The sequence below is a fragment of the Quercus lobata genome, chromosome 2 (assembly GCF_001633185.2).
Source record: "Quercus lobata isolate SW786 chromosome 2, ValleyOak3.0 Primary Assembly, whole genome shotgun sequence".
Lineage (NCBI taxonomy): Eukaryota > Viridiplantae > Streptophyta > Magnoliopsida > Fagales > Fagaceae > Quercus > Quercus lobata.
The window spans coordinates 16,497,391-16,513,668 of record NC_044905.1 but is presented as its reverse complement, the minus strand read 5'-3'; the positions used below and the strand labels follow the sequence as shown (position 1 = coordinate 16,513,668).

General features: G+C 35.2%; 1 protein-coding gene across 3 annotated transcripts; it reads left to right on the top strand.

Moving 5' to 3' along the window:
- The first annotated feature begins 784 nt into the window (after positions 1-784).
- Positions 785-14,656, top strand: LOC115974750 (histone-lysine N-methyltransferase ATXR7). 3 transcript variants are annotated; one of them, XM_031095254.1, is made up of 20 exons: positions 792-955; positions 1,380-1,568; positions 1,654-2,182; positions 2,317-2,433; positions 3,213-3,536; positions 3,619-3,966; positions 4,055-4,363; positions 4,498-4,914; positions 5,067-5,502; positions 5,594-5,938; positions 6,172-6,593; positions 6,668-6,790; positions 6,897-6,977; positions 7,408-7,461; positions 7,549-7,700; positions 8,200-8,246; positions 8,324-8,385; positions 9,447-9,551; positions 11,374-12,603; positions 14,015-14,656. In XM_031095254.1, the coding sequence occupies exons 2-16, from the start codon at positions 1,396-1,398 to the stop codon at positions 8,219-8,221; spliced, it is 3,852 nt and encodes a 1,283-aa protein (XP_030951114.1). In that variant the 5' UTR covers positions 792-955; positions 1,380-1,395; the 3' UTR covers positions 8,222-8,246; positions 8,324-8,385; positions 9,447-9,551; positions 11,374-12,603; positions 14,015-14,656. The 3 variants fall into 3 exon arrangements, with proteins under 3 accessions (XP_030951113.1, XP_030951114.1, XP_030951116.1); XM_031095253.1 differs by having other exon boundaries at positions 785-955; positions 11,374-14,656; XM_031095256.1 differs by having other exon boundaries at positions 8,335-8,385; positions 11,374-14,656.
- Positions 14,657-16,278: the final 1,622 nt, after the last annotated feature.

The window sequence follows — 16,278 nt, the reverse complement described above, 5'->3', positions numbered from 1 at the left end:
TATAAGAAGGTTTAGAGAATTAGGGTTGATAGGTTTTAAAGATCTAGGGTTTCCAATTATATCCCTTGTAAGGTTTTGTAATTACTCACTTATCTTTTTCTTTTTAAATTTAAAATATATGTTGGATATAAAAGGTATTTGACAAATCTAAAATAAAATGAATATTTATTTGTTATATGAGTTAAACGGGTTGTGTTAAGTGGGGGTCATTTCAGGTTGACACAGATAAATTGATGTGTCAAACGTGTTTATTGTGGGTTATGCGGGTTAACCCGCTTATGACACATTTCTTATTATGTCGCTTTCGAATCAACCCATTTATGACTCAAATCCATTAAGGTAACCCTAACCCGCAAAAACCCAAGTCGAATTCGTGTCGTGTTTGCAGGTTGGGTCAAACATTGACACCTCTAAGCAATGACTACAATTTTACTTAAATTTTTTTATTGAATATAAATTTTGAGAAATACACTAGGATTACATTTTCTTATAATATCTTTTATGCTTACAAAATTTATAAAATATCAAAAAATTAATAATTATATTATTAATTAAATATTTAAATTTTAAGTTTCTTAATTTAAAATTATGTATCAAAAATTAGTTTATGAATTGAATAGCATCGATTGTAATGAAATATGACATGTATGTATAAAATACATGCAATTCAACGACTACTGTTGACATCTCATGAACTTTTTCAAGACAAGTCCATCTCTCATTGTACCATAGAATATAAAATTAATTAATTTGAAAAAAAAAGAAAAAGAAAAAAAAAAACGACGACGACTAGCACAAAAGCCTTTCGTGAATCAGGCGATCCTTATTGACTTATTACTGCTCACGAGAGATATAGAATAAAGAGAGAAGGGGGGCGAGGGCTAGAGGAGGACCGGCGAAGTAGAAGGAGAAGAAACCAACCGACGTCGTTTCATCTACTCGTCTACCACAACAGGTATTACACTGTTCCAAATTCTAACCCTAACCCTAACCCTAATTGACCTTCTCTTTTTATTGTCTTCTCGTTAATCGAACTAAACGATTAATGGATTTAAGAGATCCATATTCTTCAATTGTTCCTTAAATTCTATAATCAAGATCATCAGTGTTCGACCTTTAACAATAGAATCAGATTATTATCAGAATTAGCTTTGTAACTCATTCTCTCAGCTCGTCCATCGTCTCGTTGATCACATATGTGCCAATATATATATATATATATATATATTCCAAAATTAACAGTTTCTTTTCCAGAAGATCATGGCCTTGATGATGATCCATTGTTACTTTGAGAGTAGTTATATCTCGCATAACTTTTGCATATTGGTTTTCTACTTCTTGAGTCAATCAATTTATATGCTCTCTCTCCCTTGTTGCAGGGTATTTCTAGGGCGCATGGTGTCCTCTACAGGCCTTATTCGGGAACAAGTCCCGTCTTTTGTCTCCAGAAAAAGGCGGAAGGTTTCGGATTTCGGGTGCCAAGATCAAGACTCACATCTATGTATAGGCAATTATGTTGATACTTCCTCATCCGCGCCGTCTACTGGGGAAGGGTGCTCTTCTCAATGGTACTATATGAATTCCATTATGCGTCTGTTTTCGTTTGTTCCATTTATTATTATTGTTTTTATCACTCTGACTAAGGTTCTTCAGGTGTGCGGATCTCGTTAATGTTTCTTCGTCTTGCTGCAATTTTGATGAAAAATATGTTTCAAGTTCTGCGATGGAGATGAGCTGCCAGTTGAATGGCAATGGCAGTGATGTTCCACAGTCCTGTAATACCGGGGGGACTTCATACCCGGATAAGAGTTATGCTGTGTATGTACCCCCGCCTGCTTTTGCAAGTGGCTGGATGTATATTAATGAACAAGGACAAATGTGTGGTCCTTATATTCAGGAACAGTTGTACGAGGGTTTGTCTACTGGTTTCCTGCCCGATGAGCTTCCTGTGTATCCTGTGGTAAATGGGGCATTAATAAATCCTGTACCATTGAAGTACTTCAGGCAGTTTCCTGATCATGTTGCCACTGGTTTTGCATATCTAAGTGTTGGCAACTCTTGCCCAAGCTCTTATTCAGGTTCACAGCCAATTTCCCAATTACCTGTCAACGGCAGTTATGGCTTGAATCAGCCAATGTTAAACCTTGATGCAGTTAATTCTATTACTTCATGTCAACTACCGGTACTATTTTTTTTTTCCCTTTTCTTGGTTGTTTGAGCCATTCTGATTTGTTTTCAAAGAAAGGCATTTTGATTTGTGTTTTACCATATTTACCAAAAAGTTGTCAGTCTGATATATTTATCTTTTACCTCCAGTCAGGAGAGGAATCTTGTTGGTTGTATGAGGATGACCAGGGGAGGAAACACGGGCCGAATTCTCTTTCAGAACTACATGCTTGGCATAGCTACGGCTATCTCCAGGATGTATTAATGGTAAACTATGAAATCATGTTATTATGATAGAAGTGGAATGAGTTCAGCACAGAGGCCGTTGGGTTTTTTTAACACGTAGTACTATTTCCCGTTGAATGGTTAATCAATGTAATTATACTCGTTTATGTATATGAATATTAGAAAAGTGAAATCAGTATTCTAGTTATATGTTATTGAGAGTAAAAAAACTTCCAATTGTTGATGACGTGGTTTATTGCAATTGAATGCTTTGAAACTGTTGCAATTTGCTAATGCATGGATTATCTTCTAAAGAACAGCTCTATCACTCGGCATTTGCTGGATAGATTTCCTTTTTGAGTCCTGCACCGCTGCAATGCCTTTGAAGGTTCAACCTTGTTGAAAGGTTGGAGATTCATATGGAAAAAGTAAAAGAAGGGGGAAATTTTGTTATAGAAGATTGCTCTGTGATTGCCCATACTATTGGGGTAAAGAGCAAATATTAGACATTCCTGCCCAATTTGGGCAACAAACATCCTTTCCTTTTAACAAAAATTTTGTGCTCAGCATAAATAATAATATAGTTATACTAAAAGAGGGGCTATTTTTTCCCCTGCTCAGCTTAATCAGTAAAAAAGTTCTACTGAAAAAGAGAGAGGAGGGCAGGGGGTGGAGGGCAAGGGATTTTTCAGGATAATATTTTGTAGTGAGTTATTGGGTGACAATTTTTATTGCTTGGACTTATATTTTGCTATCTGTTTTGTGTTACAAGTTATCATTATTGCTTCTCACTGTGGTACTCTGGTGTTTTCATTCTGCAGATATATCATATTGAAAATAAATATGGACCCTTTACTTTGCTATCTATTATGAATGCGTGGAAAAGAGATGGACCTGAAACTGTCTCCACATCTGTTGCCAAAAGCAAAGAGACTGGTTCTTTGCTAAGCTTCATCTCTGAAATTTCTGAAGGAGTTTCTTCCCAACTGCACTCCAGCATTATGAAAGCAGCTCGTAGAGCTGTGCTGGATGAAATCATTGGAAGCGTTATTGGAGACTTTGTTACTACAAAGAAAGATAAAAAACATCTTAAACTTGAATCAGTAAATCATGCTGCCCAAAATAGCTCTTTAAATGGAACAACGGTAATGCATCTGATTGCTGAAGAAAATACTGATTGTGCAATATATGCCCTGCCTGATAAATTAATATGTTTTCCTTTGACAGTCTAAAATTGCAGGGGAAAGGAAGGATTGTGCTTCTCCTGCATGTGAGGTTGCATCCTCCATCTCTGTAGTTCAGCACGCTTGTATAAATAAAATCTCAACACAGTCTCCTGCAGTCACTAAATCTGTTGGAAGCATTGAAAACTTTTGGGGATCTAATGCAGTTGTTTGTCGAATGCTTTTTGATTATTGCATGCAAGTGATGTGGAATGCTGTCTTTTATGATACTGTAGCAGAATATGCGTCTGCCTGGAGAAAGAGAAAACTTTGGTCTGGTCATCCAAAATTTGAGATACCTGCTGGTGAATTTAGGAACCGTGACCAAAAGCCTGAAACACTACCTGATGATGTAAGTTGTTAGCAAACTTGAGGTTCCTTTTCTTATTTTTCACTGCTTTTGTTGTATGTATCACAATTTTTTTTTATTGGTTTTACAGTCTAGACAAAAAGAATGTGTGTGTGTTGTTGATTGCCCTCCTGGTTTTGAACCAATGGCAATGGTTACAGATGATCATACCCAGTCATCATCTATCATGTCTTCATCAGCCCCTGGAGTATATCCATCTGCAGAGAAAAGCTTGTCATCCACTGATCATAGATATGCAGATATGACATGTATTTTAGAATGTGTAGAAAACCAACTTCATTTTTCTGCGATGGCATCTTTGGAGGAGTATCTTGAAAGTTTTGTTGAGGTGGAAGTGAGGAAATTCTTTAACTCTATAGATGATGAAAAATTGAATGAGGTAACTTAGAAATCTTGTTTTTCCTTTTATTATTTGAACCCACTCCCCCAGTTACAATTTTAGGTAGTGGTACAAACACACTGTTGATTCTCTCATTCTGTGCCCTCATAGTATTGATGGTTCTTCTGACACAGGATGAATTAAGGACTGGTGCAAACAAAACATCTGATGATTACCCGTCACAAGCAGCAAAACCCATTAGTCAGTCTCTATCTGAAAATGGTGTGTCTAATTTGTTGGCAAATGCGTTTAAGAATATCTGTACAAATGATGATATGGGCGAAAATGAAGAAATTAATGAGCCACTGCCTCCTGGATTTGAAGACAATCCTAAAACTATTTTTCCATTGCATATTTCTAAGTTTCGACCCTCAAGGTCAGATGAGTGTATCCCTAAGATTGGAGAATATGTTGCAATGGCAATGTGCCGGCAAAAGTTGCATGACGATGTTCTTAGGGAATGGAAATATTTTTTTATGGATGCTTTTCTTCACCAATTTCTTGTATCATGGTTCACTCCTAGGAAACCCCGACAACCTGATGGCATTGAGGTAAAAAATTTGTAATCTAAACTTTCAATAAATTCTCCTACAAAACCAATAATTTAAATTTGGTTTGACTATTATTTTTCCCCTCCGTGTGTGTGTTTGTCGGAAGTAACCAATTTTTTGGAACTTTGAATTGATGTTTATACTTGTTTCAGGAAGGAGAATTTGATGCAAGTGAAGAACATTTTGGCAATTCTCTGACTTCACTGAGCAAGCACATTCATGATCTTGGCTCTTCAAAAGAGTCCCAGGTTATTGGTAAATATATGTATTACCGCAAGAAAAAATTGTCACGGAAAAAGTTGGTTCCTACCCCTCAGTGTTTGATTCCAGTTGATGCTGGAGTAAGGAGTCAATCTGCAGAAAAGTCTAGGAAACATGTTGCGTGTAAACTGTCTGAGACTGCAGAAGTTGAAACTACTGCTGTGAGGACTAAAATACTGGGGTCAAAATCAAATAAAATCCGGGCTGAATCATTTGTTAAAGCTAGGCCTCCCCGAGACATTATTAAGAGTTGTTTGCCTGGTGACCGGTCATCAGCCAAAAATGCAAGTGGTCAAAAAGGAATGAAAGTTGCTCATACAGTTCAAAGTATGTCACTTTATTTATTATTTGTTTTGGTAGTCTAAAGTTTTTGAAGATTATATCCTTCTAATATTAGCACTGTTGATTATTTCTTCAGATGATGAGCTTGCAAAAGATGTTAGACTTAAGGTTGCAAAGGATTCTGTTAAACCTAAGGTTACAAAAGATGCTGTTAAACCTAAAGTTCCAAAGGATGCTGTTAAAACTAAGGTTCCAAAGGATGCTGCTGAACCTAAGGTTCCAAAGGATGCTGTTAAACCTAAGGTTCCAAAGGATGCTGTTAAACCTAAGGTTCCAAAAGATGCTGTTAAACCTAAGGTTCCAAAAGATGCTGTCAAACCTGGCAGGGATAGAGTTTTGAACTTACCTAAGAATCTTAATGATGTTGAGAAGGTTGTTGATAGCAATGGCCATGATGTTGCAATGCAGGGAGAGTTTACTGGTAATTGCTTAAAAAATAAATGTGCTAAAATGTTAATGTTGTTGTTGTTGTGTTTTTTTATTTTTATTTTTATTTTTTTTATAATTATAATAATTATTATTTTTTTAATTCTAGTCAATTTTATCTCACCTGACTTGTATTTTATTTTTGTTTTTTATGGACATTTGTGCTATTTATTATTATATTTAGAATGTTTTTAGGACATTTTATGGATTGCCTGTTTGTGTTTACAGCAACGAAAGTGTCAAAGTTAAAAAGAAAGCATATAATGGATAGTGTGATACTGTCACGTCCGGCTAAGGTTTCAAAAGTAGCTAATAGTGCTGCCAAACAAGCAGCATGTGGACAGGTTGGTGTACAAAAGACCAAGTCCAGTAAATCCAGGACCTTAAATCCCTGCCCTAGATCTGATGGTTGTGCTCGGTCATCAATTAACGGCTGGGAATGGCATAGATGGTCACTAAGTGCTAGCCCTGCTGAAAGAGCTCGTGTGAGGGGAGTTCGGTATGTTCATACAATGTATTGTGGTACTGAGGTAAATGCTTCCCAGTGGTCAAATGGTAAGGGTCTATCAGCAAGAACAAACAGGGTGAAGCTACGCAATCTTCTCGCTGCTGCGGAGGGTGCTGACCTTTTGAAAGCCACTCAATTAAAGGTGAAGAATTAATTGTCTTGGAAATTTATTTAGCTGACTTTGATCATTGTAACATGTCTATTGTTACTTGCCAGGCAAGGAAGAAGCGCCTACGTTTCCAGCGGAGCAAGATACATGATTGGGGTCTTGTTGCCCTGGAGCCAATTGAGGCAGATGACTTTGTCATTGAATATGTTGGAGAACTAATTCGTCCCAGGGTATAGTTGACTCAATGTTTTCAGTTGCCTTTATTTATTTATTTTAGAAGAGCTTAAATAATTCTTAAATTAGTCAATGGTTAACTTGACTTTTTGGATTTTTCAGATATCTGATATACGCGAACGTCATTATGAGAAGATGGGGATTGGCAGCAGTTATCTTTTTAGACTTGACGATGGTTATGTGGTTAGTATAGCAACAATGATTGTGTTGAGATTTGGCAAGCTCTGCGCTAATATTTATCTCCATCTTTTGGGTACTTCATATATCATGTGGTATCTGTAATTAGCTAGTTTATGTTTGAGCTTTTTAATTGTTGGCTTTGGCCAAGAGCCTTCTAGCTCAACTGGTTGGCACCTCTTGGTGGTTCCAATGGAGACATCTAAGGATCAAATTATCAAAATTGTTGGCCCTGAACCTGTTTAAATTCTATTTTTTACATTAAAGTAATTTTCTAATTATGTATAGAAATTTTAACTTCCCTTCTTTGTTTATTTTTAGCAGAGATGATTTTCATGTTGTATATGTAATATTCTCTTCTTTTATTTGATGTTATTGTAATGGGCTGGTGGGTCAGTACACTCTGTGGAATAATTTCTCTTCGAAATACGTGTAGGTTGATGCTACGAAGCGTGGTGGAATTGCTAGATTTATAAACCATTCTTGTGAGGTAACTATATAAAGTATTAATATGAATTTGTTTATCAAATAGAAACATGATTTCTTTGTCCTCATGTTCAATTTATATGCTTTTCAGCCTAATTGCTACACCAAGGTTATTAGTGTAGAAGGACAAAAAAAGATTTTCATTTATGCAAAACGGCATATAGCTTCTGGTGAAGAAATTACTTACAATTACAAGTTCCCTTTGGAGGAGAAAAAAATTCCCTGCAACTGTGGTTCTAGAAAGTATGTATTATTATTTTTTTACTTTTTGTGTTTTTTACTTTGCATCATTTTTTTTATTGATAAGTTGCACGCTCCGAAGGGTTTTACCCCCAAAACCTCACCCTCTTCCCCCATCTCACAAGGGGGGAGGTGTGCCATTTGACTTGGTGCTCATTAGTATACTTTGTGTTGTTCTTGATGGCTTTGGTTGCCATTAAGCAAGAGTTACTGTAATATATATTTATTCACAGTAGGAATCTTACAAGGGTATAGATGCTGATTGTATGAGGCTTCAAAGAATCTAAAAGTTGTAGTTACTAATGAGCTCTATCTCAAATGGTATTTGCACTCCTAGTAATAGCAAGGTGGAGGGTGAGATTATGTGTTCGAGACCCAATGGGTGTGTGTGTAACCTACTGATAAAAAAAAAAGAATCTAAAAGTTTTAGTTACTTAGGCTTACAACCCATAGTTTGAACAATTTTGCTGTACTGTTTGTAAAAATGCTCTCTTTTGTCCAGGTGTCGTGGATCAATGAATTAGGAAGTTGTTGGACTTGCCAAGCCTGGTACGTTCTGTACATAATAGTTTCTTAAAGTGAGCTTTGTGCTAAGATTCATATTTTAACTCTTATCTGTTGTTCAGTGCTTGTGTAGGTCATTCTCTTGGGTTTTGCTTCTCATAGTGGGCTATGATTTTTGCCATAGGTATGCTATGGTGTTCCTCAATTTTTAATCTTTTGAACTGCATCTTACTTCGGTCTGTGCTGCTGCATACCACTCTAATGTTAGGCCCATATATTGGAAAGGTTCAGTTGAGAAAAATTTGCTTAGTAGTGTAGACACTACATTTATTCCCCCCATGTTTGAGTCATTTGATGTGAATTGTATTTAGGCCTTTGGGGGATTCAATCTGTATAATTTTTTCCTCTTTTTAAAATGCTCCCAAATTTAGATTGCAATCTTGATATTTGAAGCAATCTGGCCAAGTGCTGATTGGTGGCTGAATGCATGATCACAAAAATTCCCTACTACTGAGAATTTGCATCTTGGTTGCATGTTATGTATCATGGCTAATACTTTACAGTGTTGGCTGGAATTTTATTGCTTTAATGGGTGCACAGAAATTGCTGCTGGTCATATAGGCATCATGACATATACTCTATTTTTGGTCAGAGAAAGTGCTAGTGATGTTGACAAGTTGCTTGGGCTAAAAATCTGGGTGAGCTAACCCATGGCCCAAGTTCTCTGTTATATTTATATGAGTTGATAGGGAAAGTATTCTAACTTAAAATTTAGCAGTGAAGAATGAACTGAAAGTAAGAGATGGGAAAATTACTCATTCGGGCTAATTGTTCAGTACAATAACCAAAGTGGCTACTTTGGACCTTGGATGAACCAGATTGTTCCATCATTGTGAAATTTGTACTTGTTTTATGATTGTGTCTGTTGGGAGTAATGGTTGAAGCAGTGGTTGAAAATTGAAATTATCTGTTCCAGTTGGTTTGTGTGCAAAGTTACATTTTCTTGAGCCTTTGGGATTCAACTTTGTCGATGCATGTGTAGGAAGTCCTTGTTATAATCTTTTGTGAGTTAGAGGGATCTTTTATATATTGGCCTGAAAAATATTCTGGCTGCCGAATAGATTGCTGACATTTTATTGTTTTCAATTGTGTTGATGTTCAATGAATGTTTTTTGGTGGTTACTCTCACAGTTGTTCAAGTAAACGTGCATTTTAATGGACATGAACATTTTTTCATTACTGTAGGTTGGCACTCTTGGGAAGACTTTTGGTATTGGCCTGCATTTGGAGTTTTAGAATAAAAGATGAATGAGTTGCAGCTGAGACCTTTGGCAGAGCTGATTATCAGTTGTATGTTTCCAATCACCACTGGTTAATTGCAATTGGAATTTCATAATCTTTTTATTTTTTATAAGTAAGAAAAGTCTATATTAAAAAAACTACCATATGCAAAAAAAGCAAAAAGTAGTCAAAGAGTACATGGAAGAGAAAAGAACAAAAAAGGAGAAAACTAATTACAAGAGAGGAAAGAACTAATGAACAAAGGGAGAGAATCACTAGATGTGAGTCCCCAAGCCGAGATGAATCTAACAAAAAACCACTAAAAGAAGCAAGCAACTGGTCCCTTGAACTATCCATGTTCTCAAATGTACGTCTATTACATTCCTTCCACATACATCACATTGGCACAATGGAACTAAAATTTAAATGTTTGACGAATGCTTCTGCAACCAATTCCTCCAGTCAAAAAGAAGATCTAGTACCATGCTTGGTAGGACCCAAGAAACCCCAAAAGATCGAAAGACAAAACATCATAACTAATGAGTCTTCTCACAATGAAGCAGTAAATGATCCACTATCTCCCCACCATAGTGACGCATGCAGCACCTGTCAACAAAAGCAAGATCCCTGCTCCTCAAAATGTCACCAGTGAGTATCTTGCCCCAAGCTGCAGTCCAAACAAAAAAAGAAACTTGCCTAGGTGCCTTTACTCCCCCAAATACATTTCCAAGGAAAGGTGACAGAAGAGGAACCTTGCGAAGCATTATAATGCGAGTGGATGTCAAAAAAAACCATTCTTCTTCAACTTCCAATTTATATTATAATGAACAGTCAGTAACGTCTTTTAAATATGGGGTTATATTTTGCATGTAAAGTTGTTCATTTACCTTCTACTAAGAGGTCAAACCTTGGTGCAATGGCAAGTGCCCTTTACCCAAGTGATGGGTAACAAGTTTGAGTTCTGGAATCAACCTATTCAAATTTAGGACTATATATATACCTCTTGCTATATCAGTCCTCCATTTAAAAAAAAAAAAAAAAAAATCCCAGTTCCTTTGTAAAAATACTTATGTTTGATCAATGTCGGCATGCTATCATCTGTCCACAATGGATTATACTCCTCTTCCATTTTGTTTGTCCAATATTCCAATTTTGATTGTCCCAAAATGCTTGCCCAGTCTTAAAGTAAAGTGGTCATTATTTATATCCCTGCCCTTTATTTTATTCAGATTTAAATTCTCAAGTGTTTATAAGGGCAATATTGAAAATGGGATGGAGGGGGTAGTTTTTATCAAATTCTGGACTTATTACTGGGTTGTATCCAACACAGTGCAATGTGTCTATATGATGTATGTAAACAGTAAAGCCTTGCCACTTGTCCTGCTATTGCAACAGAACCACATCATCTTGCAGTAAGAGTGACACTGATGAAAGTGTCCCACCAAGTAAATACCTAGTGGTTTGCATCTTGAGCAGCCAACTTGCCAACAATATCAAACATGTTCACTAGAAGCCATTGGGTTTGTAGTATCAACTAGTAGCATTTTGCGAGTATATATCCTGCCTAATCTATAGTGTTAGCATTTTTTATACATAAAAAACTAAAATTAATTCTTCCTTGACATTATACTAAAATGAAGTTGCGTATCCAACTTCTGTTCTTGAATGAAATCCCTCATAAATCAAATTGAGCTAGCAAGCCAATGGCGTTACCATGTTAATACTTAATCCTATAATTCAATATGACTTCCCTCTTTTACCCATGAATGAACTCATCTTTTGGTGACAGAAATTGGGTTTTTATTTCTATTGAGCTTGTCAATTAGTGAAAAATAACGAACCATCTCTTGCCTGAGTTGTTGGCATTGATGCGAGTGTTATGCTTTTTCAGGCTGCACAGCTAATAGGCATCAAGAGAAGCTGGATGATGTGATTATGATGAGCGTCATGGTTTAGACTTCTGCCTACTTGTCAAAGATGAAATACTGTCCCATGTGCATTCTTGTAGATACCTGTGTTGCAGATGAGTTTCTCCCCTTAGAAACTGTAAATCAGTTTATTGTTTCTTTGCTTACATGACAAATTGGAATATCAATTTTTTGTACGAACATGCATTATTCTTTATTTTTATATACAAAAAATAAGTTTTATGTTGCGAATGCTTGAATGATTACAAGGTTTCTGTTGGTAATTTGTAGTTACTAGTAAAAACTGGTATTTCCCTTCTACTCAAAACTGTCTTAACTTTGCTCATGTTATATAATGAGAAATAATAAATAAAAAACGAGAGAGCGGATAACTGAATACGTTTCCCCAATGCTCGATAGCTTATATTAATTACTGGAAAAGCTTGGGCAAGCCACCAATTACTTAATGTGTCTGATGGTTGGGTTTGCATTTTGAGCAGCTATCTTGATTGCTGGAATTAGTCACAATCTGTATGGTGGATCTGATTCAAGTCTTGCTCTTGTTGATGTGACTTCCTAATAATGAAAGCCCTTCAATCCATTATGGTTTATGAAAAAATGGTGTGAATTTGACCCCAAAAAAAGGGGACGTTTGATTCATGCTGGTAGCTCTGTGGATCTCATTTTATCTGGGAATGCTTGTAAGTAAAAAGGATAAAGTGAAAAAAGAAAAAGAAAAATATATATTTTTTTTACTTGTTTTGCTAGTTTCTTGGACTATGCTAATATTCTATACCAGATAATTTTATGGTTTTAAAGGATAAATGAAAGTTGCAACAAATTAAGTGGGAAGAGATGGTTTGCTCATTTAGCTTGCTTGCAAAAACGATTCATTACTTGCTAGAGTTTTTACTCTAGCGGATTGTTTATTACAATCATTTGAAGGCAATTTTGTAAACTCAATTCGCCAGAGGTGTTAGTGTGGTCAACTTAGTTATGCAAACTCTAAACCGTAAGCTGGGTTTTAAGTTTTTTTCAGGAGAAGCCAAATGGGAAATATTTTCTTTCTCAGACAAATCTATAAAATTCTGTGAGAGTTCTTCCTTTATTTTATTTATTTTGTTTCTCTTTTCATTAAATCTTTTGGTTGCAGGAGTAGATCGACTAGGAACACCACCTTAGCTGCTGGGTGGAGGTCTATTTGTGTCTTCTTGGTACGTTTTTCTTTCCTTCTTTTTATCATTCCTGGTACTTTACAATTCTTGCGACTCCTAAATCTTTTGAAAGGTATTGGGCCCACCCACAGATACTGTTGGTCGATGAAAGCTTAAATTAACAACAACAAAAAAAAAAAAATGGCCATTTTGAAGAGGCATGGAACCCGCAAAGAAGAATGCATGTGAATAATTTCGGCTCGAATTCCGGTCTAACTGAACTGAGAAACATAACTTCGCAACAATCTGGTAACTAGTTACGAGAACCATTAAAAAAATAAAAAGATATAAAAATCAGTTCAACTAATTGAGTTGGTTGGCCAACTTGGCCATACAGGTTCCAGAAAATTGAAATGAAGCTCAAAATAAAAAATTGATGTGATCCAATTTATGTTTATAGATTTGGGGCCCTCGTGGTAAATCCAATTATAGCACTTTCCAACTTCTAAATACAACAAATTTCTATAAGCAGGAATTGGAGAATTCATATGGTGGTCTATAATACAAAATATTATCTTCCACATCAAATTTTATGAGTGGAGAATTCATATTTGAACTAGTTTGTAATAGATCTCCAATATTCTCTTTTTCGGTTCAATTGGTTGAACTGGTACTATTACCTGGGCACGATGACTATGAGCAATTGGATATTGGAAAATTGACCAAACAATTAAATAATATGCAATGATGGCGAAGGTTCTTAGTCCCTATGAGCAATTTCCTGCATTAGGGCGTCAAGAGCTATTGCTATTCTCACACAATTTGTTTTACACCTTCCTTTCCGAACCACATTAGACATCACTTGTCTTATTCAAGTTGTGTACAAAGACGTAGGACCTGCAAAAGGAATTGTATAATTTCGTTTAGAGATTAATTAGGGTGTGCTAATGGAAATGTTGGAAATAAACTTGATCTCGTATGCTAGAATTGAGAAACTCAAAAACTTGGGGGATTGAGCTTCAATAATTGGAGGCAGTCTTGACTTTCCTTAAATGTGGGTTGAGTCAAAAGGCGGATTAGTTGACAAGCCCAAATATACTATCATGTTGTGTGCTGGAAGTGTTGTACTTTGCTAGTCTTACCCACAAGCATAAATGTTATTCAAGGAGCGCATATGCTTCATGGTTCTTATGTGCGTATTGCTTGACACATAATGGTCATTATCTCAGTTGATTTTGAGTAAAATGGTTACAGTTCTTAATCTTGAGACTCTTTAATTTTTTAAAGAATGTCCGACAAACTTCAACTCTCCTCTTCTTTCCTCTCCCACAAGTACTTGCATTCAAATATAGGGTTGGTTCCTTGTTTAAATTGGGCATATGAAACTGAAGATCCTTCCCATTTTTTCTGGTGTATGAAAGAAGTAACTCCGCCTGTGTTTATTTTTTTCATTCTCTTGTATTTGACACAGCCGGTCCCAAGCCCGGATGAAGGAGGAGGGTTCGTGTTTTATTTAGAAAAATAGATTATGGAGCTTATGTCAAATAGGAATTATACACTCAATGAGGTTTGGGTTAAGGCTTCATTAGTTGTATATAAACTTGAAGTAACCCTAGATAGTTTGTCCAAGACAAAAATGAGATCGTTAAGGAGAAATGCACGTGCCCAAAAGTGTTACATAGCCATCATTTGCATGGAGGACTATTTTCGACATGTGGGAGCAAACAACATAAAGCTGGTTAGAGAAGATTTGTATGGTCGAAGGTGGAATTTCATGGTTCTACTAAAATTTATAGGAATTGAGACCGCATCCTGTTAATATCTTGAACGCTCCATTTCCAAGACATACGTTGGTTAGTGTCTTCAAATTTGTTCATTGCTATCTAGCCCCTGTTCCCACTCCTAGGTTACTTGGGGTTATCGGCTTGCTTTAGATCTTCATCTTTTCATGCAAGCAACAACTCTAATGACAATGAATTTCTTAACGTTTTTCTGTTGTAAATTGTGATTGGTGTACAATAAAAATGATGTTAATAATAGTCTCATGCTAAGTGATGTTACACTAATCACTATCTATCACTTAGTATATGAAAAAAAATTATGAAATTTGTTATATATGGAGTATTGGTGTCATCTTCATGTGGTGCTACTTGCTAGATTAGTGTTGTCTTGCAACTAATTTCAAGAGAATATGAGGCATGGCTATGTTGAATTAAGTAGAAAAAATATGGGATCGCGTGCCCAAAATGAAAGGAATTTGCTACCTGGTCCAAAAGCAACCTTCAGTTAGCCTAAAGTCTATAAAATGAAATGAAAAGCTTCAAAAGAAAACTCTATTTCCTTCAATTCCAATTTGTCATTTTCTTTTTAGCTAGAACCCTAAAATTCTTCATTTGAGATAGATGCCGTATTGAGAATTGTTGTTGCCATATATTAGCTCTGTGTTGATGGGTATGCAAATTACATATCAAAAAAGAAAGAAAAACTCATTCAAGTAGATGTGCTTTAATTTTTATCCAAGCTATTTTGTTGTTATGAGTCTGGCTGTCTGACTTTATTTTGAGTACATATGAAAACTTAATGAAATTTAGCTTAGAAAGCATAGCATAAATAAGACGAGGTTGTCAATCCTGTTTTGGTTTATCAATTTATTGCTAATCCTTTTTACTTGCTGTTCTATTTCATTTTCTCTTTAATAAGTCTTAAACTTGCTACTTCTCTTTTTCATGGATTATTTATTTATTTATTTGATAAGTATTCTCTTTCCCATGGATGACGTGGTTGCTATCAGGTTATAAATTTGAAGACTAAAGTTTGTCATTTGTTCATGTATTTGTAATATGATACGTAATTATAGTCTCTTATAATTAATTTGTATAAAATTAATCAATGATTTGTTATCATCATTATTAGTGACTTTTCACCTTTTCTTCTAATAAAAAGTAAAATCTTACGATCATCTAATCAATCTTATGATCTGATCCTTGAGACATCTCAACGATCCTACGTAGGATCCTGGTCCTAAACCATGTTTGTTAGAGATTGCAATAGAGATTTGATATACACACATAATTTGTAATCCTATAGTACTTGTATTGCACATCAGAATTTGTCCTACATCTAGAATTAGTCTATAGTTAGTTTAAAGATAGTCTTCTTATATTGAAATCCCATAGGTTTATTGTAACTCAACAATTTGATACGGTAGAGATAGCGTTTGGGAATGAAATTATTCTTATGTTTGGTTTGGTTAAGAATCTACTAAGATTCCATGGAATATGAGATTCCTATATTTGTTTATTCTTTGGAATCTTATAATAATTAATTATTATTCTCAAAATATCTTTAGATTTATAAACAAAATACTTCTTTGGGTTTTTTTTTTTTTTTTTCCTGCAAATAAATAATGAGAAAAATAATATAAACTATAAGTCAAGTCAAATATAATAAAACAATAGTCTAACATTTCCTATAATACAAAAATAATAATTTAAAATTTATGTTATTCATCACATATCACGACATCATGTTTTGTCAATAAAATAATTTATTTTCTGCTAGCATTTAACTCAATCCCAAATGAGAGATGCAAATCAAGAAATATCATATTTCATATTTCTATTTTTTATTTTATTTTTGCTAAGTTAGAGTAGTTTTATTTTTATTGATTAAAGATGGATGTGGAAAAATTGTCAGTTTATATAAAATAAAACTTTTTCCAAGGATGAGAATGTG

Excerpts from the sequence above, each read along its gene's own strand:
- LOC115974750 (XM_031095253.1), top strand. The coding sequence starts at position 1,396 with ATGGTGTCCTCTACAGGCCTTATTCGGGAACAAGTCCCGTCTTTTGTC. Across the intron at positions 3,967-4,054 it reads CTGAAACACTACCTGATGAT|TCTAGACAAAAAGAATGTGT; the intron begins GTAAGTTGTTAG and ends TTGGTTTTACAG. Across the intron at positions 5,939-6,171 it reads AATGCAGGGAGAGTTTACTG|CAACGAAAGTGTCAAAGTTA; the intron begins GTAATTGCTTAA and ends TTGTGTTTACAG.